The 24,595-nt window shown below is 45.6% G+C and overlaps 1 protein-coding gene across 2 annotated transcripts in view; it reads left to right on the top strand.

Moving 5' to 3' along the window:
• Positions 1 to 24,595, top strand: part of DLEC1 (DLEC1 cilia and flagella associated protein) — a 1,790,999-nt gene that overhangs the window by 343,796 nt on the left and 1,422,608 nt on the right. For both annotated transcript variants that reach the window (XM_069647686.1, XM_069647685.1), the window contains exon 7: positions 14,983 to 15,203. In XM_069647686.1, the coding sequence (XP_069503787.1) occupies positions 14,983 to 15,203 (221 nt within the window). The remainder of the gene's footprint in view (positions 1 to 14,982; positions 15,204 to 24,595) is intronic.

The following is a 24,595-nucleotide window of genomic DNA, read 5'->3' as shown; positions in this document are numbered from 1 at the left end:
GGCACAGAATTGATAATGGAAAGAATTTCGGATATTCTTTGAGCCCAAGGACAAAATAAAGGTTTGATCAGTAGAAGACAGCAATAAGTGTTCCGAGTTTCAGTTGTGAGAAAACGGAACAAACTGAAATAAGTAGAGTCACACAACATCTTCTTTACACCAGTGGAGGAGCTCTAATGTAAAAAGTTAAAAATAAAATGTATCAAACCTATGACATACATAAGAATATTGTTACCACAGGTTCTACATAATCAGTGAAGGAGTTAAATAAGAATTATTTCTGGCTCTGAGAGACTGCAGCATTTAAGACTGTCTAGCAGTTAAAACGTTTCGTAGTCAGCATCAATGTTCAAAAGTCATGTTTTAAAATAACTTTAATAAAAAGACTTTGTACAGGAATACCAACAGGAAAAAGTAGTGCCTTTGATTCACACACATCTCTTTGAGAATACCTCCAAGCGTAGGGTGAAGGTAGTCAAGTAACTAAGGGAAGGTGGTAATGAATATTTAAAGGAATGTAGATTGGAGGAGTAATGCAACCTAAGATGTAGTTATTTTGCAGGTTCCTGAAGACGCAAGGTTCTGGAGGCAGAGGTATCGACAGGGGCCTGTTCTTTTTTAGTTAATCCACTTCCCCTTTCCCCCTGGCCTGGTCATCTCAGCATTTGTAATCTAAAGATTTTTGGGAGGACCGGACTAAGTGGTCTGGTGGACGCATAGTCTGCTCCTGCAGGATTTCGGGAGCTGGGACCTGAAAGTGTCTTTTCCACACAACAACTTCTCAAAGTTGTCAAATGTCTCTTTTATACAACAAACACTCAAAAGGATGCCAAAAGTGTCTCTTCCACACAATATTGTTCTAAGGATGGCAAATGAGTCTCTTTCACACAATGTCTTTCTAAGGATGGCACAGGTGTCTCTTTTATACAAAAACATCTTAGGGATAGCTTCCTTCAGTAGATTCTTTAGATGCCCCGGTATACTCTCCTGCCAGGTATCTATTCACAATGTCTTTTTCTTTGAATTACTTCACAAGGATTATCTGGTGTACTCCCCTGCCTGCCATGTATCTTTTACCCAAAGGTTTGGTGCCTCATATACTTCCTTTACCAGGACTTCTTTTAATGTTCTTAGTCTTTCAGTATAGCACAGTTGTACTCCTGCACTGTCTGTAGTTCACTGGCTTAAGATACTACTTGTTCCAACTTTCCCTGTATTGACATTTCATATATGGAGACTCGTTCAAGTTGCATCTTCTAACTTCTTCATCAATGTTCATTTGCTTGTAATAACATTTGCTCCAACTTTCCCCGTCTTAACCTTTCATACATGAGGATTTGTGCAAATTCTGTCTCTGTACTTTGCTTGGTCAGTATGCAAAATTAAAGGTATGGTCTAGTAAAAAAATCTATTTAAAAAATAGATAGGCAACATAAAAAAAAAAATACTAGCATTCTCTTTTTTAAAACTTCCTATGTAAAATTTGGAGCTATTCAAGCTCAAAATTCGCAAAAGCAAGCACATGGGCGCATCCATTTTGTGAAATGGATGCCCTCCTGTGCTGGCTTTTGCTTTTGCGGCACTAATGAAGGAAAAGCCAGCCAGCTGTAGTAAGCAAAAGCTACCGCTGGTCTCCGGTCCCCATCCTCCGCGTACAGCACTAATGAAGGGAAAGCCACCTAGCGGTAGCTTTTGTTTACTACAGCTGGCTGGCTTTTCCTTCATTAGTGCCGCAAAAGCAAAAGCCAGCACAGGAGGGCATCCATTTCACAAAATGGATGCGCCCATGTGCTTGCTTTTGCGAATTTTGAGATTGAATAACTCAAAATTTTACATAGGAAGTTTTAAAAAAGAGAATGCTAGTATTTTTTTTTATGTTGCCTTTCTATTTTTTTAAATAACATTTTTTACTAGACCATGCCTTTAACTCTCAGTTGTTCATGTGCCTGTCGGTACGCCCTGGGGTTCTCACTATTACTGGGCCGATGAACCATCATTTAAAAGCGTTTCCAATTTTTGTCACACTGCCGCGGCAAAGTCCTCACTCGGGAATGGTGTCTCCCACTTTGAAAACACACTCCGCTTTACTGCCGGCTCCGTGTTCACTTGCTGGAGAAGCAGTTGCTGTTCGGCACAATCGCGTCTTTGGCAGCTTTGCTGCTGACAGTTCTCACTGGTGCCTGCCATGCTGCTCTGGGTCTCCCACCACTACAATAAGAAATGCTGACGAGCAGCAACTTGAAAGCATTGGCCTCCTGCTGCACTGTCCGTTCCTGGTGCCTGCCTTCTCCGGCGGTCCTGCTTCCCGCTTCACTCGCTCTACTTCTCTTCTCTCCAACATCTGATTGAAAGTGCAAGCCATTTTTAAATGTCCCACACAGCTGATCTCTCTTGAAACACCTAGTCTGCGTGTTTGGCTTGGGGTTTCTTTCTATCCATACTAACTCCTTCTTCCTCTTATTCGTCTCAGTACTTGAGGCGTTATGGGAGTTGGAGTACATAGTATTCATAAGACTTCGAATGTGATTTTGTTTGGTATTTTTATTTGGGATAAAAACATCTGAGACAAAGGATGTTAAATGTGAGTTATGAGTATTTGAGGTGTGAATGTTATTCTCCTCTGACTGTTTTGCAGAAAGAGTTCTTTGCGTCCTCCAATGGGAGGGACTTGAAAAATGACAACATGCCATCCGGAATTTAGGAATTAAAGGGTTGTTCTTTCTAAGGGAAGAATACTGCGTTTCTCCTGATGGGGTCACCACATCTCCCCGACGCCCATCTCCTCCCATGTGATCCTCCCTCATAATACCACCCCCTTGGTCAGGATCAGGTAGTGACTGCCGTCCCTTAGCCACATGGGAGGAGATCTTTGGCTGCGGATCAGTGATGACTCCACAGGAGTCATCACACTAGGTTGCTGACCCCACTCTGTTAACCTCAGCATGATCATGCCTACGAGGGAGGACTGGGCTTAAGCAGTGGAAGCCTGGCTGTTACATTGGGTGGGTGGAATCAGGACCATGTTAGATGCATAGTGGGCAGTGGGAATCCTGGAGCCTCCAGAACACTGCCATGCCGAGGAAGTCGGAGCGTCTGATGACCCGATGTCCCCTGAAGAGGGGAGACCTCGCTGCCAGAGACATGATATACCGTGCCCCCAAGCCAAGATGGCCAGATGAGGACTAGCTGCAAGGCACCACTCTGCAGACACTGCAGCCACCGCTGACATCAATGAGCAGCAGTGCCAACACTCATGTACACAACCAGTATGGAGAAAGGGGAGCAGGCCGGTGAGACTCCTGTGACGAATCACAGGATTCTGTCACTTCTCCTTAGGGGGGTGCCTTTCCCAGTGAGGTTAGGATGAGGAGCCCGCTACACAGTACCCTAGAGGCAAGCAGGACCTCAATAGGAGAGACTCCATCTCTGGGGAGTAGGACTCCTGTTCTGGAAAAGAACTCAATCCATATCTTATGAAAGCTCCTTCAATGCCATACTTTGAAGGAAAAGATGAATCAAAGTTTGCTATGTTCAGTCAAACACGTTACTGACATCTGTAATGGAAAACTCATATAGTACTGCAACGAAGAAACACAATGGAAGAATACAGAGTCTGAATCTGATAGAGAAAACAGATTTTGACAGACCGCCGGGGAAGTCCTCTGAATATGTCCTAAAACCAAGAGGCAGGGACTCCAAAAGGGAGACCCGGGAAGTCCTAAAGTGCTCTTCAACATCTGTGGATGAGCGACTGGACATGCAGCATACTATGCTGCAGAGGCATGTGGCTGTGAAGTCATACGTCTACCGAGAAGACGAGAAGGAGATGCAAGAAACCGACAAGAACCCAAAGTGTCCTGAGGCCAAAGAAGGTGATGGTGTGGTGAGACTGTGGATGAGGAGGTCCGATCACAACACTCATACCACCGGCGCTGACAATCGGAATGAGACAACGGAAAAAGGAAGGCAAAAACAATTTGATACGACTAAGAGGAGCGAAGCCAGCCTGACAAGAGGAAACCATCATCCAGTGTGAATCCCGGTGATGTTGCCCCTGCATAATCGGCATAGTGGGGAGAACAGGAGAACCAGGAGGGGTGCCTGTAATCATAACAGGGACACTCATACTCATACCAGTAAGGAGAAGATAATCAGCAAATTTGAAGAACGTGATAATGAATACTGGTCGTGAGGGAATTATTACTGGGATGCTCAGACTCATCCCAGTCACGATGAAAGATTGGAAACACATTAAGAAAGTAAGAATCATTACTGAACACTCGCACTCATCCCAATAAGGAGAAGATAATACGAGAATTTGAAGAAAGTAATGATCAATATTGCGACGCTCCTACTCGTCCCGGTGGAAGTAACACATTCTGGGTGTTATTGGAACTCTCATAGTGGTTTTAGGTAAGATAGAAATTGGACACTCCGTAAATAAGAAAATCTATACTTGTAGAGAGAAATATGTCCTCTGTGGGAAAGGAGGGGAAAAGAGTTGCATGAATCGAAATAGAAAGAAGCTAAAAGAGGAAAATAAATATTCAAATAAGAGAAGCTTGAAATCCTGAAGAGTCCAATCAATGAATAGTGGGGTTCATTACAAGTATGGCGGTGCGGAAAAAAATTACCAGCAACGGAATTACTTTTCTGCAGTGCCATACTGAGAGTATCTCCCTGGAGTTGGGGATTTACCTCCAGCATCGTGCTGGAGGTAAATCCTCAGACTGTCCGCTGAAAAATCGTCAAAATCAGTGGAATTACCGCAGCAGTCATTTCGCCGGTGGTACTTCCACCAAAAAAGCCCCTTGAGTCCAATGAACTCTGAAAACAGTAATTCCCTCGGACCAAGTGGCGGTAATGGTAATTCATTTGGGCGGTATTCTGGCAGATTTACACCCGAAATACCTACCAACTCGTAATGAGGCCCTGTATCATTTGATGACAGCAATCACCAAGAACTGTCTCCAAAATACCTCTTGGAATTGAGAACCTTTGGAAAACCATACTGCAGGAGAAGGGAGTCATTCTCCTGTTTATTAATAGTTATAAATTGTGGAAGAGTCGGAGTAGATTCGTTTTGGGACAGCAGGCTGTCTTTAATTGATTAGATTGATAATTTTGGAATTAATATCACACATATCCACTAAGGGATCCAAGCAGGGTCTGCATCTGGGCGCAGATGATAAGTAACTGAAAAGAAATCATAACCACACTGAACATAGGGGATTTGATAAATATTTATTCAAGCATATGAGTGTAACGCTCACCTGATTCCCGTAGAGGCGCCGGTCTTGACTGGGCGTATACCGTATCTTCAAAGGTGATGTGTAACACACGGCTGGCTCTTTGGGCTGGACCTCTGTGCACTGTATGTCTGACTCGAAGGGTAAGATGTCTGCAGATAGAAAATATGGGATTAAGGAACTGGGTTATTGAATGTCTCTCTCTTCTTCCCTTTCTCTTCTCCTGTAGAACCCCAAAGGTTAACGCTCTCACCTTAGGTAAGTGAACGCTGTGCTCTCCATCTGCCTCGGGGCAGGGTGCTGTAACCAGTTTCTTCACTGGATAAGGGGAGCAGGCCTCTTGACTTCAGAGGACTGCTGTCCGTCGTTTACTGCACGAACGGTAAGTTTCGAGTAATTCTAATGTCTTTAAAGTCTTTAGTAATGATGTCTCTTGTTTTGCAGGGTTCCGGCGATGGCGGATGACGGGCTGAAGTGAGTTGAAGATGGAGCCCGTGTGATGAATAGAAGCGCCTGGAAGCACGTAAGTAAGCGCTTGTTGCCTGCTTCACGATGCGCTCTAACTGTCTTTTTATTTTGCAGGTACAAGTTCGGAGTGACTGCAGGGTGCCGGAATACCCACTGGGTTAGATGTGGAAAGGAGTAATGGCACGTGAGTATTAAAGTTCCCCAATGTCTTTAAACGCACCTTGTTTTGTCTTTCAGATGCGGGATGCAGCGCCGAAGGCCTCCGGAGCGTGCGAAGAGTTGGTAAGCTTTTGTCTTTCAGATGCCGGAATGCAGTGTGAAGACCTCCGGAGCGCACGAAGAGTAGGTAAGCCTTTGTCTTTCAGATGCCGGAATGCAGCGCGAGGCGTTGGTGACAGCCGATGGACCAGGTAAGTGAAGAGCTGTCACTGAAGACCGTAATGCTAACCTGTTCTTTCTTGTCTTTATAGGTGTTGCTGAAGACTGGATTCAGGATGGTAAGCCTTTTTCCTTAGGCCCAGGATCAGATGCAGAAGACACGATGAGCGTTCTGCTGCAGAGGATGCAGAATAACGCAAAGCAAGATTCATCCATCGGGTGTGGTTTAAATAGCCTCCTGTAGTGCTTAGGTGTCTCCTTCCACAGCCACGCCTAGGTAAGAAAAGAGTTCCTGCTTTCCAGAAGAGTTCCAGTGTTCTGAATCTAGGGAGTGGCTCCTGCCCCACCCAACAGGAAAAGTAGTTCCAAACAGAAGAGGATCAGAGGCTCAACTGGCAGGCAAGTAAGCAGCATGGTCTGCTGCAGGTAAGTCCACCCAAGCATTATGAGCCCGGCGCTTCCAGCGCTGGGACTGGGCATATTTATGAGCCTGGTGCCACTGGCGCCAGGACTGGGTCCAAAAGGTCGGGACTGGTTGGCACTCGGAACCTGGGTTATGGATCTGCTTCCAAGGGAGTTGGGAAAACCCTGACCTTTTGGAAGCAGAGACCATGACAGTACCCCCCCCTCAAGGCCCCTCCCAAACCGGGCTTCTCCGGGGGTTTTGGCTTGTCAGGAAATGTTCGGTGAAATCTTTTGATTAGGCGAGGAGCGTGGACATATTCAGCAGGTTCCCAGGATCTCTCTTGGGGGCCGTAGCCTTTCCAGTCAATTAGGTAAAATAGTTTAGATTTGGAGATCTTGGAGTCCAGAATGCTTTTGACTTCAAACTCGAGTTCTCCATCAACTAGGATAGGTTTTGGAGATTTAGTTAGTCGGGTTTGAGGTTGCACGGGTTTTAATAGAGAGACGTGGAAGACCGGATGTATCTTCATGTGCGGGGGCAAGTCCAACTTAACCGCTACTGGGTTTACTATGGTAGTGATGGAATAGGGACCAAGGTATCTTGGGTTGAATGTGCGTGGCCCTTTTAGAGGTAGATATTTGGTGGATAACCAGACTTGATCCCCTACTTGATATTGAGGGGCTTCCTTCCGATGTTGATCTGCTCCTTTCTTGTATTGTTCTTTAGCCCTTTGAAGGTGAGAAACAGCTTCCTTAAAGGCTTGGGTGATTGTAGAATGCAGGTAGTCTACTGCTGGTGTTTCAAGATCTTGGAGGGGATCCAACTCCGAGGTTCGAGGGTGACTGCCGTACAAAAGAAAAAACGGGGTTTTCCCAGTTCCCGAATGGACAGAGTTATTGTAGGCATATTCGGCTATCCAAAGGATGTCTTTCCAAGTTTTTTCAGTTTGTTGCAGCATGCAACGTAAATACTGTTCCAGAGTTTGATTGGTCCTCTCGGTTTGTCCGTCGGTCTGAGGGTGGTGACTGGTCGATAGTCTCACATCAATTTGAGCCGACCGACAGCAACTTCGCCAAAAATGAGAAATAAATTGACTACCTCGATCCGAAATTAGAACCGAAGGAAAACCGTGCAGTCGGACGATGTTTTCGAGAAATTCTCGGGCCAGAGTTGCTGCTGTTGGCAAGCCTTTGAGCGGAATGAAATGCGCCATCTTGGAGAATAAGTCCACGATTACTAGAATCGTATTGTATCCGGAGCATGGAGGTAGATCGGTGATGAAGTCCATAGAAAGCGTATGCCAAGGGCGAGGTGGGATGTCAATAGGGCGTAAGAGGCCTGCTGGTCTTTCCTTTTGACTCTTGTTTTGGGCGCATACTCCACAGGACATTATAAAGTCTCTGATATCTTTTTTCCAAGACGGCCACCAGAAGTAGCGCTTGATTTTTTCTGAGGTCTTGGCCATACCGGGATGTCCTTCCATTAAAGAATCGTGATAACAAGAGATTACTTTTTTCTGTAAATCTGTGCTGGGTAGGTATAATCGTTCTTGGAAATACAATAAGTTGTCCTTTACTGCAAAGTCCTTTCCCTGCAGATGCCAATTCTGTATGTCTGCTGGAGTTACAAGTTGCCTGGCTTTATCCTTAACTTCCTCTATGGATTCTGTGGCGATTACACCCAGAATTCTTTGTTCGGGAATGATTGGTACAGGTTTAGGGTTGATCAAGTATTCTTCCACTCCCATCCGAGAAAGGGCATCAGCTTTACCGTTCTTTGTACCAGGTCGATAGGTAATTATGAAGTCAAACTCGGCAAAGAATAATGCCCAACGGAGTTGTCTAGAGGATTGGGCTTTTGCGGTTTTCAAATATTGCAGGTTTCGGTGATCCGTAATCACAGTAACGGTGTGTCGGGCCCCCAGCAGATAATGCCGCCAAGCCTTAAAGGCAGACTTGATGGCCAGAAGTTCCTTGTCAGTAATCGTGTAATTGATTTCAGGAGGCGAGAATTTGCGGGACCAAAATGCCACGGCATGCAACTGATTGGTTACCGGGTCCTTTTGTGATAGAACTGCCCCCATGGCAAGGCTTGAAGCATCAGTTTCCACGATGTAGGGGAGTTCGGGGCGAGGGTGTTTTAAGATTGGTGCAGAGATAAATTTAGTCTTCAAATCCTGGAAAGCTTGTTCCGCCTCGGTAGACCATTCAAAACGTTTGTTTTTCTTTAACAAGGCAGTGATGGGCTGGACTATTCGAGAGAATTCGGGAATAAACCTGCGGTAAAAGTTAGCGAAGCCTAACATGCTTTGCACACCTTTTACGGAGGATGGTGATGCCATTTGAGAACTGCATCGACCTTCTTTGAATCCATACGCACTCCGCCAGGTGATAATATGAATCCCAAGAATTCAACTTCAGTCACGTTGAAAACACATTTTTCCAACTTAGCGAAAAGTTTGTGTTGACGCAATCTTTCGAGGACCATTTTCACGTGTTTCCGATGTTCAGATTCCGATGAAGAATAAACGAGGATGTCGTCAATGTAAACAACAACACACACATCTATGAGCTCTCTGAGGACATCGTTCATAAAATATTGAAAGGCGGCCGGGGCATTGCAAAGTCCGAAGGGCATGACCTGATATTCAAATAGCCCATACTTGGTGCGGAAGGCCGTCTTCCATTCATCGCCCTCTTTTACTCGTACCAAGTGGTAAGCTCCTCTAAGATCCAGCTTTGTATATATGCATGCTTTTCTGACTTGGTCCAGGAGTTCAGGGATCAAAGGTAACGGATATCTATTCTTAACGGTGATCTGGTTCAGGGAGCGATAATCTATACAAGTTCTAAGGTCTCCTTCCTTTTTTGGAACGAAGAACAAAGCTGAAGAAGCAGGGGACTTGGAAGGACGAATAAACCCATTTGCCAGGTATTGATCCAGGTATTGTCGAAGGTGAAGGTTCTCAGGCTCAGTGAGGGCATAAATTCTACTACAAGGAGGAGTAGATCCAGGTATCAGGTCTATCTGGCAGTCATAAGACCTATGAGGAGGTAGAGAGTTAGCCTGATCCTTCCGGAAAACATCTTGGTATTCTAGGTATTCGGGAGGTAACTGGGGAGTCTCTGAAGAAATTGCTGCCAGTGCAACACCAGGTGGAGGGTGACAAGTAGAGACACATTCTGGAAACTGGACCGTTCTTGCTCGCCAATCGATCAGAGGATTGTGTTTCTCTAACCAAGGTATTCCTAGAATAATCTGAAACTGAGGGGCCTTGATCACATCGAACACGATCTTCTCATGGTGTCCATCTTGACTTACTAGCGTCACCTCTTGAGTGGTATGCGTTACTGGCCCGGAGGCTATCTCCGTACCATCCACCGTAGTAATGACGTCCTTTACAGCCTTGGGACAAAGAGTTAGATTCATCCTCAAAACCATTTCATGATCCACATAATTGCCGATGGCACCGCTGTCGACGTAAGCTTCAATTGCATGTAATCGATCCGGATTATCAGGGCTAATGAGGACCATAGGTATCACGAAATGCGAGGTCACGGAACTGGTTTTCACGCTCGGCAAGAGGACCTCTATTCTTGTCGGGCGAGGTCGTTTCCCTGCTCAGAGTTTGTAACTTTGGTAACTGCAGCTCCTACTGCCTTCTTGGCAGGTTTCACCGGACAGTCTCGAAGAAAGTGCCCTGAGTTTCCGCAATAGAGGCATAATTGCAACTGTTTTCTCCTTTCCCGCTCCTTTTGTGTTAGAGGACCTTTCAGACCCCCTATTTGCATGGGTTCCCCGGAGTCTACTCCTTTGGGAGGAGTTGGCGGTTTGGAAAATACTCGAGCATCAAACTTGGAACGATCGGCCTTCCTGTTCTGCAGTCTGTGATCTATTTGAACGACTAAGTCTATATAGTCCGAACAATCTTGTGGGGGATTCACTACTTGGGCTAACACATCTTTGAGCTCTCCACGTAGACCTCTATAAAACAGCGTAATCCTTTTGTCCTCAGGCCATTGAGATTCCACTATCAGTCTGTTGAAAGACGCAATATAAGCCAAAAGGTCTTGATTACCTTGTCGCAACGAAAGAAGCTCATTGTCCAAGGCCTGCCCCTGTGAATGTCTTGCGAACAGTTTTTCCATACTGAGCTGAAAAGCTTGAAAATCATGGAGGACCGGATCATCTTGATTTACTAGAGGGATCGACCAGTCTGCCGCATTGCCACTAAGGTACGAAAGCACGAAAGCTACTTTAGCTTGATCAGTTGGAAAGGCTGCTGGCCGGCATAAGAAATGCAACCGGCACTGATTGATAAATACTGCAAACCTCTTTGGGTCACCAGAAAATCGTTCGGGCGGAGCCAGAGGTACATTCCCATGTAGGTTGATCTGCACTGGTTTCATAGAGGATGTAGAAGGAAGATTTCCCCCAGATGCGGGTAACGGGGTCTGTCCGGCTTGTGACTGTAGCAATTGTCTAGCGAGGTCATCTGTTCGCTCCTTGGAAATAATCAGTTCCCTTCTTAGAGCGTTCGTTTCCTGACGGGCTGCATGCACTTCTGCCCTTAGTTCCCCAAGTAACTGGGCTAGCTGGTCGGTATCCGAGGTTTCCATAGCGCCTGGACGGGAGTTTTGTGGTAGGCTTTGCGTTCTGTAACGCTCACCTGATTCCCGTAGAGGCGCCGGTCTTGACTGGGCGTATACCGTATCTTCAAAGGTGATGTGTAACACACGGCTGGCTCTTTGGGCTGGACCTCTGTGCACTGTATGTCTGACTCGAAGGGTAAGATGTCTGCAGATAGAAAATATGGGATTAAGGAACTGGGTTATTGAATGTCTCTCTCTTCTTCCCTTTCTCTTCTCCTGTAGAACCCCAAAGGTTAACGCTCTCACCTTAGGTAAGTGAACGCTGTGCTCTCCATCTGCCTCGGGGGCAGGGTGCTGTAACCAGTTTCTTCACTGGATAAGGGGAGCAGGCCTCTTGACTTCAGAGGACTGCTGTCCGTCGTTTACTGCACGAACGGGAAGTTTCGAGTAATTCTAATGTCTTTAAAGTCTTTAGTAATGATGTCTCTTGTTTTGCAGGGTTCCGGCGATGGCGGATGACGGGCTGAAGTGAGTTGAAGATGGAGCCCGTGTGATGAATAGAAGCGCCTGGAAGCACATAAGTAAGCGCTTGTTGCCTGCTTCACGATGCGCTCTAACTGTCTTTTTATTTTGCAGGTACAAGTTCGGAGCGACTGCAGGGTGCCGGAATACCCACTGGGTTAGATGTGGAAAGGAGTAATGGCACGTGAGTATTAAAGTTCCCCAATGTTTTTAAACGCACCTTGTTTTGTCTTTCAGATGCGGGATGCAGCGCCGAAGGCCTCCGGAGCGTGCGAAGAGTTGGTAAGCTTTTGTCTTTCAGATGCCGGAATGCAGTGTGAAGACCTCCGGAGCGCACGAAGAGTAGGTAAGCCTTTGTCTTTCAGATGCCGGAATGCAGCGCGAGGCGTTGGTGACAGCCGATGGACCAGGTAAGTGAAGAGCTGTCACTGAAGACCGTAATGCTAACCTGTTCTTTCTTGTCTTTATAGGTGTTGCTGAAGACTGGATTCAGGATGGTAAGCCTTTTTCCTTAGGCCCAGGATCAGATGCAGAAGACACAATGAGCGTTCTGCTGCAGAGGATGCAGAATAACGCAAAGCAAGATTCATTCATCGGGTGTGGTTTAAATAGCCTCCTGTAGTGCTTAGGTGTCTCCTTCCACAGCCACGCCTAGGTAACAAAAGAGTTCCGGCTTTCCAGAAGAGTTCCAGTGTTCTGAATCTAGGGAGTGGCTCCTGCCCCACCCAACAGGAAAAGTAGTTCCAAACAGAAGAGGATCAGAGGCTCAACTGGCAGGCAAGTAAGCAGCATGGTCTGCTGCAGGTAAGTCCACCCAAGCATTATGAGCCCGGCGCTTCCAGCGCTGGGACTGGGCATATTTATGAGCCTGGTGCCACTGGCGCCAGGACTGGGTCCAAAAGGTCGGGACTGGTTGGCACTCGGAACCTGGGTTATGGATCTGCTTCCAAGGGAGTTGGGGAAAACCCTGACCTTTTGGAAGCAGAGACCATGACAATGAGTTTATACAAAGAGGTAGGTTTTCAATTTTTCCTGAAAGAGGCAGAGATTCAGTTCTCGCAGATCCAGTGGAAGTAGGTTCCACGACCGAGGGCCCAAGGAAGAAAAACGTCTCATCGGACTATCGCGGATGATGGACGAGCACCCTAGTTAGTTTTGTTAGGTAGGGAATGCCTGCTAGCATAGGGAAAGTCTGGAGTTTTCACCACTTCAGTTAATAAAAAACATTAAGATGGATAATCAGAGTTTGTGTCCTTCGTTTGACCCCCACACTCTGAAGCACTCCCCGAGGGGGTGCGAACACATGGCCAATGAGGCCGACTAGTCCACGGGAGGCTGAGGGACACAGGACTCCTGGAAGGGGTGAGAACATTGCAGCGAACATACTGCTAACGAGGCCGAAATAGCCCACGAAAGGCTGAGAGCAGCAGAACTCCTGGAAGGGGTGACAACATTGCATCAAATGCACATCCGATGAGGCCGACTGACTAGCCCACGAGGGTCAGAGGGTGGGGGGGATGAGAACATTATAAACCACAGCCAACAAGGCCAAATAGGGACTGAGGGAGCCAGAACCCCTTGAGGTGGGTGAGGGCATTGTACTACGCTTATGACCAGTTAGGCTGAATAGCCCATACAGGGCTAACAGAGGGACAAGAAAGAGTAAGATGGCCTGGAGGGAGAAGCAAGAAAGATCCGGGAAGTTCAGCACCCAGGTAACTGAATTACAGGAACACATTTTGCAATTAGAGACCGATTTCTGAGAGCTTAGCAGAATCTTGCTGAGGGGGTGAAGAGTCCCCTTCTACAGAGTGTCGTGAGAAACGCAGAACTGGTTTTTTAACTGTATCTACAGGCTGAGGCCGGAACCAAGAAGGGGAAAGAACTGAAACTGGATGGTGGTCAAACTCAGCCATCCCATGCCAAGAGGGTAGGAGAATGTATTAATTTTTACACTTATTAAGCGCACAAAACCCATGGGCATCGAGGTGCTGTTACAACCAGGTACACAGCTTTCTTTATAAAGGCATCGAAACTTCAGTTTACATTTCCTTTTAAACAACCAGGGACTCTTGCATTGTGGGTTAGGAATGGGTTCACGTCAAGTCAAAGAATGCTTCCGTGGGCCACTTTATTTAACTTTTGTTGTTAGTGGTAGGGAGGCAATAGGACAGAGGACACATTTTATTTTTAAAAGGCATCCTGACAAGCACCATTTTTGTTATGTTTTAGGAATAAGGAACCACAATCACTAGAGATAGGATAGGCATTTATTTCCTGTAATAAACTTGAAGTAATTGACACATGCGTTTGTCTGTCTCCTATGTCTGACTTACCAGAATTATTATTTGTCACAAATACATTCCAATTGTCCTGGGGGTCTGGGGCACCACCTCCTTGGCCCCTATCTCTTCCCCTTGGTCACCTGGTTCTTTGCCACTGCTGCCCTCGCACATTCAGATTCACAGTTCACCCTTCCCCCTGCGGCTGCTGTAAATTCAGCAATTGAAGAGATATCGGTTTGCATTCTGTCAAGTCTTTCTTTTGTCGTTTGCAAAAAAACTCAATGATGTGCTACCAGCACCAGTTGCATGAGGGGATTTCTTTGCCACCACACGTATATAGTTTTCAGTTCCATGTCTTCCTTGAGTTACTTTATATGAGCTGCCTTAACCGTGCCAGTCTTTTACTGTTCTGTTGCATAGTGCCCCATCCAATTTCTTTTCCTTGAACATGACCTTTTCATCTCCCTGACCTGCATATCAAGCATCCATTTTAGCAGCACCCCCTGCTCCCCAAACTCCTTGTGATATCCCTTGTCCCCAATCCACTTACCTAGTTTTTCACTCCGTTCCCAACTGCCCTACTCTTTAAGTTCCCTCCCATCCTAGTACATTCCCTCATTTCCCGCCTCCTTGCTACCCTCCCAACCGCATTTCAGCACCCTTAAAACTCCTTCCCAGACTTCTGTAAATACCTGTGTGTCTAAGTCGCCAAGATAGATAGATAACCATGCTATAAATGGCAGTGCAGACACTGCATGTCTCCATAATTTGCAACTGCTTCTCGAGCTTGGCAATAACCACTGAACAAGGCCAGCCACTATGGCTACCTCTGTCGTCAGAATACTGAGCAAACGCAGCTCTCACATGCTCAAGATAATCTGCAAGTGGCTCATCTTTCTTTTGTCTACAATTATTTATCTTTGCCTGATCTGTTTTTTTCGGGCACACCATTGGAAAGGCTGCTGCTAACCCCAGTTTGAGTAAGGGGTTAGTCTTGCTAACCTCTTTGGCTCTTACCTGAATTTAGAACCAATGTGCATTTTGAGATATTTAATTCCATTTAATTCCTTCTTTGTTTACAGAAACGAGGATCCCATAAGAAGATGCCTTTGAAAAATGACATGTCCATGGGCGACAGAGAGGAAATCCGCACTAATCTTGCTTGCCTTGAAAATCGTCACAACTTTCTTAAGAATCCTCGTTTTTTCCCACCCAACACTTTGCATGGCGGAAGGTCCCTGATTGCGCCAATCAAGAAAACAGAGAAAATGGTTAAAGGTGGAAAACGGGTACTGGATGGAAGGTACGTGACAACTGTGCTGTTACAGAAGATGGCCAAAATGGTTGTGGTTTATTTGTTTCGTTACAAGGTTGAATTGTCATATATTGTGGATTTTAAATCATGGGAACCATAACATGAATTTGTCAGGAGAAAGCACAAATGTCATTTTACAGGGATGTGTCTGGAAGAGAGCAGAAGAGGAGGAGTGGAATTTTTGGGCTGAGAAAGATATGGAGAGGAGGAAGAGATGAATGTGTGTTGGGAAACTCACATGGCGATGAGGCAACATAATAATTCTCCAATATTTTTCGGAATTAGTTTTATTTGAGTAATAATACCCTTGGCTGCGGTCTATACCATCTTATAATGGCTTGACGGTTGAAGTTTGCAATACATTTTAATGAGGGCTGGGGCACCTTTTACAGAGGGGCCAGTCATCAAACAAGGATGTTTTTAAAATAAGCATCAATTTCATATTGTAAACCTGTTTGAAATATTTTTAACGTAAGCTGCTCGGAGCGAAAATAGTTTGTCCAATGCAAAAAAACATTTCTACCTTGGAAAAAGAAAGGCAGCACTTTCATAAAAGAAAGAACCTCTGTTCTATTTTGATCGCAAGAGACGTAGGGCTTGATATCTAATATGATAGGATATGGCATTTATAACGCGCCTGTACACAAGTGTTTCTAGGCGTGACGAGACGAGGAGGGGGAAATAAAGGGAGGAACAAACAACGATCTTACTAGGCCATGTGTCATTCAGATCACCCAAGTGCGAATCAGATTGCCCAAGTGCGGACTGATGTGTTTTCATGCCTTAGTTTTAAAAGGGAATACCAGCTGTGAGGTTGTGGAAGGAGTAGATCAACACACAGGTGGTATTGTTGTGGTTATAAACTTTTATTTGGGTTAAAATAAGAGGAAACCCCTAACACTAAGAGGGGTTTCCCTTCCTCAACTAAATACTAAGGATTCGGTCAGAATGTCCATCTGAAACAAATAGTCCACCGCCCTGTGTCAAAACCTATTTCCGTCCGTTACACTCTTAACTAACCAAGGAAAAACTAGGATCTCCTTGGTCCAGAAAAGCGACTCCCTTCTTCTGGGCTGGGGGTTTGTGTTCCCCTCCTGGTGATGACACGTGTTCTCCAGATTGCAAAAAACAAAAAGTTCTAACAGTTCTTCAAATTATTTATTCTATTCACAATACCAGGCGGATGGCTCCCGCCCCTCTGCTCTTCTTGGACTCCCTGTGACAACTCAAGAGATGGGGGAATATCTCCCTTCCCCGGGTCTTTTCTTAGACTTTGTAGATAGTTCAACAAGCGGTGGGGAAATAGCTCCCGTCCCCTGGCCTTTCTCAGACATTTTTAGGATGCCAAAGGAAATTACTCCCTTACTTCTGGCTCCTTTGCAGCTTCTCGTATCCCCAAAGGGAAGAACTCCCTTCCCGTGGTTGGTTTCGAGCTTCTCACAATGCCAAAGGAAATTATTCCCTTCCCTGTGGGTCTTTTCCAACTTATCGTAACCCCAGTGGAATGACTCCCTTCCCGTGGTTGTTTTCCATCTTCTCTTGTATTTGTAAGATAGACCTGGTTTGCTATCCTGCCAGGCACCATGATTGTTCATATTATGGCTTCTTTAGTTAGTATAGCAGACCTAGTTCACTAGCTTGCAGGCACTGCTATTGTTTATATAGCGGTTGTAATAACTTCTCTGTATTTGGGTTTCCCAGAACCTTGTTCCATCTGTAATTATTTCTTCATACTCTTTCTTGTACTTAAGGTCCCAGACCCCTACTTCATATACAATTGTTCCTTTTAAAGTCTCTCACAGGCTTTCCTCCCAGCCTTGAACTCCAGGGTACTTTTACCCTCTTTAAGTGGTTCCCAGATCGGTCCGCCATTCCCACCAGCTAGCCCCGGCAAGCCCCTACCTTCACGAGTCAATCTCTTCTGCCCTGTGCTTTCCACATCATCTGCCCCAGCCACGGCGTCTCTGTAGCTGCTGCTTGCTGCTACTCTGCTTTGCCAGTGTGTGTTTGGTGTTTCTGAGATAACTGATCACAGAGCCTCTTACATCCTTCATCTTCAAGGCAAAGTTTCTGAACAAAGAAGATATTATTATTGTTATTACGATGGCATAACCTGTAGTGGGCTAATCTAATCCATGCACCCCTATCCCCCTGAAGGCAGATGTCTAGCTTTTGAAACCTTGTAATAATCAGCCTGCTTATTACTGAATTTGTGTTTTTTGTATTTATTGTAATTTATAAAGCGCTTTTGCCAAAGTGCTGTACAAACATTACAGAAACAACGGTACAAAACAATGGTCAAGTTTGGCAATACAATGATTAGCTGACGGGTAAACGAGGATTAGATTTCGGAGAGAAGAGAGTAGGTGAGTTTTGAGGCGAATAAGGAAAACATGATCTGAGGAAGAGGAATGGATGGTAGCAGGTAAGGAATTCCAATGTTTGGAGGCAGCAAACGAAAAGGAACGAAAGCTGGAAAAGGTGCACTGAGGTTCAGGAACGGGGAGGAAATAGAGAGGTTGCATTCAAAGAAGTCAGGGGTGAGAATAAAAGGAGAGAAGATAAGAGCGAGCAAGGCCAGACAGACACTTAACGATTCAGAGAAAGTGGAAGAGAAGACAAGAGTCAAAAGAGAAGAAAGATTTATAACAGAAGGGAAGAAATGGAGGAGCGAGCAGGTAAGAGAAAGAGTAAGCAGATAGATAGTTATAGATGAAGTGAAGAGGGATAAGTTGAGAGGAGCCTAGACTAAGCAAGAATAGTAAAAACAAGAGAAAATAAGTGTGGGGGGGATTAGAGGTTTAGTAGCTTGAAATTAAAGAAAGGGATGGGAGCGGCAAAGATTGTAAAAGATGACGTGACTGATATGAGCCGTGTTAGTGATCTAAAGGGACAAAGAAAAAGAGTCAAAAGTAACTGCGAGGCTACGAGCAGGCATAGAGAAAGAAAAGGAAGAAGGGGAAAAGAAGACAAGTTGGGGTGGGCTAAGGGTAGGGAAGAGTGCATGAATGGAATTTCCATTTTAGAGAGTTTAAGGTGGAGGACGTCAGTATGCATCAAAGTTCGGATGTCCATAAGGCAAGAAGAAAGGGTAGAATGTAAGGTTCAAGAAAAGGAAGCGCATTAGAGGATGATCTGGGAATCAGCGCAGATGAGACACAAAATATTGAAAGATAGGATCAGAGAGAAGAAAGGGAAAGTGTAAAGGGAAAAATGTAGAGGTCCGATTAGAGATACATCGGGCAAACCTGCGAGTAAAGGGAGTGAGGAAGAGAGATGGCCCACGAAACAAAAAGAGGAAATTATGACAAAGATAGGAGTGAAAACAAGGAAAGAACTGTAAATAACAAGAGAGTAGAGAGAAGACAGAAGAGTAGGTTGGTCAACAGTATCGGATGCAACAGAGATATCAAGAAGGATGACTGTAGAGGACAATTTGTTGAGACATATTGACAGAATGGATTTGGAAACATGTAACAGTGTGGTTTTGTGGAGTGTGATAGACAGAAACTGGATTGAAAAGGCGGGTGCAGGGAATGTAAATTGAGGTAGGAAGACTCTTTTGAAGAGTGTAGAGAACTCTTTTGAAGAAGTTAGAAAAGAAAGAAGAGAAATAAGGGAAAGTTGGAGGCATAGGGGCAAGGGTTTTTCAGAATAGGGATAATGATGACATGTTTAAAGGAAGACAGAAAGGATGGCCAAGAGCAACCTTTGGTTGGTTACCATTGATCCCAGAGGGAATCATATAAAAATAATAAGTACCACTAATGTGTTGTAATACATGAAACATATGTCCTAAGAATAACAATCTCCAGTATTAGAGCATGTTTGAGATTCCATGTTACAAGATAGAGAGGATAAATGAATAGTAACTACTTGGAACAGATGCCTCACCCAAGATGACCTTCATAGTGAATTTTGAAATATTTTCAGTTCAGAAGATATTCGGGCACTGCTCTTTTTGGGACTCCTCTTCGTGCCTGTCTGGCAGATGTGCTTTACTCATGGATCTACGTTACAACCTAGACTAGAGAGAGTGGAGGGATACATAGCCTCATTCTCAAATGCAGGACTCAGAATCCATTCCCAAATTGACATTCTCACTGTAGCGTTGAGCCTCGTTCTCAAAGTTTCCTATATTCCCATTAGTCTTGTTTCAATACACCCTGGTATATTTTGCTGATCACTGCTCCATATCTATGAGGAGGAAAGCCCACATTACCTAAGGGTATCTCGCTTATAGAATACCCATCATTGGGGGTAGATAACTTCTCCAGCATTGGATCTTTCATGGATTCACATGCTTAGAATATTCCCCGTCGTCAGGCTGGGAATCCCCGGTACATTATATAGACCCTTTCCCATAGGAAAACTTTTTCGACGCTTATGCGTCCTATCCACCTAGTTTTGTATCATGCGTGCCCGCGCCGTCAGGACGCCATGATATAAATACAGGACCCGCCCCCGCGCTCCCTCAGATTTCAACCGTCTTTCAAAGTAGTGGGATCCTCGCCGTTACTGCTAATTGAAGTTAGGTTGGGTTTTTTCGCTTCGGCGAAATTCCGTTCTGAAGAAAATATGTCCGGAAAAGCTTTATTCCGTCCTTGTGCGACATGTGGACTTAAAAAAGTCTATGAAGGTGATGCCCACATGGATTGTATCTACTGTCTCCACCCGCCCCACACGGCGGATACATGTGAGATATGCCAGGGTTTCTCCCAAAAAACCCTTAAAGATCGGAAAAGAAGGTTGGTCGACTGGCTTAACGACAGAGCGAGTGCCTATCCGGCATCAGAGGTTGGCTCCACGGCCTCCAGGAGCAAGTCGGAACCTCCCTCGAAGAAGGCGAGGCCTGTCGAAAAATGCCCTGCGGACAAGCATGCGGGGAAGCATGCTGGGTCTTCCTCATCACACAAAAAGTCCTCCTCCTCCTCATCCTCTAAGACGGAGAGGCAAGCAGCATCAAAATCCTCCTCAGGGGACCGTCCTAGGTCTTCCGTGAGTCGAGACACTGCAGCAGGGAAGTCGGCAACGAAATCGGCTACGAAGTCTAAAGGCTCGGTGCCGGCGACTGGCTCGTCGACCCCGGTATCGCTGACGAGGCCGATTACTATTCAGGCAGCAGCGGTGGGGATTCCTTCGTCGACGGGGACTCAGTTTATGGCCTGGCAGCCAGAGGTTTGCGAACCGGCCCCCCCCTGAGGTCCTGCTGCAAGACACGGCCTTGCCTGGATCGTCGGTGGAAGGAGAAGGTGACATGGTTATGCAGCCGTCTGACTTGGGCCTACCACACTGCACTACCTGGAAAATCTGAATGTTTTGTGCATATTTGTGCCAAGTACAGTAGTGTGTGCAGTCTCACCACATTGTCGAATGTTCTGGTCTAAAGCTCTGTCTTTAGAAACAGGCTTTAGGTCTATCATGGGAGATTCAAAAGTGTTTGATGAAAACTTACCTTCTCTGAACCCAGACACTTCATATAGATGGAACCATGTATCTCTACCTCATAGCCTGGTTCAAACTGGCTCAAACTGATCTAAAGTTTAACAGGGCAACCCCTGATGGGCCATCCTGGCTGCCAGTGCTGGTCAGTTTAATTGCCATGTGTGATGAGCAGCTGGTAGTTTTAAGAAGTGTTACTGGCCCACAGTACTCTAAAATGCACCATTGTATAAACATATCCCAAAGAAGGCAACTCCTGGAACTTCACAAATAGTTTATTGCAAAAAGTCGCATAGCGATTCATGAATATGATCCGCTTTTATTTTGATGCCCTTAACCTTCGTTTTTGTCCCAAGCCAACACCGGCCATAGCTTTCAACTGCAACAGGCTTGGCTCTAGAAACCTTCATTGTGTGTGAAACGGGGTGATTTTCAAACTCAATGGCAAATATCAACATAGCATAGCTGTAGCCTAAAAAAATGGGATTGTGCCTCAATTTGCCTCATCCAATGTACATTGGGTGTTACATGTACTCTCAAATAGTCGCATTGGGTCTCGTGATCAATCTGGCATGGACACTTTGAACTTATAAACTTTCATTTTGGTCTTAGTCCTGACCATTTACATTGTTTACCTCTAGTTGCTTTACTTTACAGTGCCTCACAAAAGGTGGTAGGAACTTACTTGCTGCTTTTTTGTGCAGGGAAAAGGGCGAGCATCAACTGCAAAAATGGAGCTAAGCGCGAGCTGGCATCTCACCAATGGTAGAATCAATTTAAGTTAAAAAAATACTCTTGTGTTCTGTTCACTCGCCTTTCCAGTTGGTTGGGTGTTGCCTGTGATACTCCAGGCAGGCCTGAAAAATCATCTTCTTGAAAATGTGTGGTGGTGAAATAATCACTGTGCTGTATCCCTTTGCATTATATCTGCCCCTATAACTAGGAAGTCCACAGCAGGCACTCTTTGTTCTTCATTTTTCAAACTCTGGAAAGCATCTCTGCTTAAAGGTCCACTTTGAATGGATTGTGTCTTCCCACCTATTCTTTATCTTTTGATATTTCCTTTCCAGCTTCAGCAGCTCAGAGAAACCTTTTCCTCGACAGAGGGCGCTTTGCGCTCATCCTGTCGACCTGATGTCCCTCGAGGGTCTCCTTCCGATGTCATCACCGGTATATGTAGCACATCAGCTTCAGTTCAGTTTTTCCGACGCAGCTTTCGCTTTGACAGAATTACGGCACGCTTCGGTTCTTCAAATTTAAATCCAAATGTGTTCACCATCTGCTTGTTCGATGCCTAAGACTGGTTTTGAAAAATGTCAAGACTGTAGGGCAAACATTTCAATTACTAATCCCCCACCACGTATGCTTATGGTGCCTGGGCACAGAGCACTGCATGACGGACTGTGTTTCCTGTCGGGCAATGACCGATAAGGCTCTAATGGAGCGTAAAGGTAAATTAACGGTGGGTAGGAACCCTTCGAAATACCTTTCAAGACTTAAAAAAAACAGTCCTTCGACGAGTTGAGAGATTCTCCTCGACTGAAGAGATCCAGTCCTTCGACGAGTTGAGAGATTCTCCTCGACTGAAGAGATCCAAAAAAAGATCTTGATCCAGGAGTCGATCACATCACTCTTCATCTTCGTCTAAGAAGGCAAAGAAGAGAGTTTATAGATCTCCTTTCACCTCGAATGATTCCTCTCCTGAGAGGATCATATGCCCGACCAAATCCTCACTCTGGCTCAGAGGGGAAAAGTTTCAGAGAGAGATGCTAAAAATCTTCGAGAGGGAGACTCCGACCCCCTCGAACAGAGAAGAGGAGAGAAGCCATGCCCCTGTCTCTATGCATAATGATGACAAAGGGCAGGTCAATTTCAGAATCCAGCCCTTCGAGGGCATTATCGACAAAAAAGATGTCAACAACTTTGACACTAAAAGAGCTTACGGCATCAGTCATCCACGCCTGTGTCAAGAGCATCAACGGCAGGATCGGAAACCTCAGCGTCATTGCCCTCAAAGCCGTCATCTACAGCAGGTTCGAAGCCATCTAAGCTGCCGATTGCACAAGAGAAGGCTTATAAACCTTTGCCAAAGAAGGTTTCTTTAAGGCATTATCCTCAATTTATAAATAATTAGAAACATGTGCCCTCTGATGACAACTCATCCTTTTGGCCTACAGTATGGTACTCCAAATGTCCCAGAAGCCTTAATATCCGAGGAGTCCACAATTAAAGATGTCTGACAATCTGCAGACTGCCAGTGGTGTGGATACATCACCTGAGTTGGAGTTTGGAAAACCAGCCATTTCTGATCATGCTCATATAGGCAAATAATGAGCAAGGTATTTTAGGTTTTAGGATGGAGCAGGCCTGCTCCTCCATTTGAGCAAGATGATTTAACAGACATCCTGTACCAAGGACCACAGAAAGATCCTATCTTGCCCTTTCATATTGCGCTGCAAAAAAGGGTTAAATCAAATTGGGAAACTCCACAGACTATTGCTGCAGTTAACAAAAACTTCTCCAAGAAGTATAGGCCATCCAGCAATGACCCTGAATATTTCACCAAGCATCCTACACCAGAAAGTCTGGTAGTCCAGGCAGCAACGTCCACTAAACCGTCGGCATACCCCACTATTCCGCTGGACATGGATGACAAGTGTGTGGACACTTGGGCATGGAAAATATTTGCAGCAGGGAGCATGGCCTTGAAATCTGCCAATGCCTCATGCCTTCTCAAAATTCACATTCACCCTGTGGGACTGTGTAGCAATGGCGGCTGACCACATCCCGGAGCGGAGGAAAGCGACTGATTCCTGGCTATCATTAAAGATGGAAAAGAGGCAATGAGGGAGTGCCTACAGTCATGTCTGGATGCTGAAGCCAGCATCAGCAGATCCATGGTGACAAGTACCGTACTATGCAGATTTGCGTTGTTGAGAAAGTCAGGGTTTGCACAGAACGTGCAATCCAGGCTTCTCAATATGCCTTTTGACAGCTCTCAGCTGTTTGGCAGCATGCCTTGAGAAGCTGCAGACCTCTAAAGCGGCAGCAAAGTCCCCCAGGGCCGCAATCAGACAGCCTCAACACTCTTACCGTAGTACATAATCTTGGAGGAGTAGGTCTTTTTGTTTTTACTGCTCAGTTAGAAGAGCGAGACGACAGGCTAGTCCTAGAGGCCAGAAAAGATTCCATTGGGGTGGACGAGGGAGAGGTACTAAGTTTGCCCAAACAGCAGCTGTTTTACCTTCAGCCACTGTTCTAGCTGCCTGTAAACCACTCTGAGAACTTAACCACAAGACTCCTGTGGGAGGCAGACTCTCACATCGTCTGAAAGAATGGCGGGGCAATACTTCAAATGTATGGGTATTGGAAACTGTAGCCCGAGGTTACTGCCTTCCCTTTCTAAAAAGACCTCTGTATCATCCACCGGGGACCAACTCATTCATAATTCCATATCCGCTCCTTGTGCAGGGAATTTTGACCGTGCTAGAGGAAGGTGCTATAGAACCAGTACCTGTAGCGGAGAGGAACGGGGGTTGGTACTCCCCTTATTTCCTAATCCCCAAGAAGGACGGAGGATTGAGACCCATCTTGGACTTAAGAAACCTGAACAAATTCCTCAGGAAGGACAAGTTCAAGATGCTTACTCTTTCTCAGATCCTTCAGGCCCTCTACCTCCAAGACTGTATGGTGTTGTTGGACATTCAAGATGCTTACTTTCATGTGCCTATCCATCACAAGCATAGAAAGTACCTGAGGTTCGCAGTTGGCGACTCTCAATTGTAGTTTCGAGTTCTGCCATTTGGGCTGACCTCCACCCCGAGGGTCTTCACCAAGTTAATGGTGGTGGTGGCAGTGAGTCTCAGGAGAGAGGGGATTTATGTCTACCCCTACCTAGGCGAGTGGCTGATCAGGACACATTCACACAAACAAGTTCT

This window comes from Ambystoma mexicanum, chromosome 2q (genome assembly GCF_040938575.1).
Source record: "Ambystoma mexicanum isolate Mex_15411 chromosome 2q, UKY_AmexF1_1, whole genome shotgun sequence".
Lineage (NCBI taxonomy): Eukaryota > Metazoa > Chordata > Amphibia > Caudata > Ambystomatidae > Ambystoma > Ambystoma mexicanum.
This window is presented reverse-complemented; position numbering and strand designations above follow the sequence as displayed.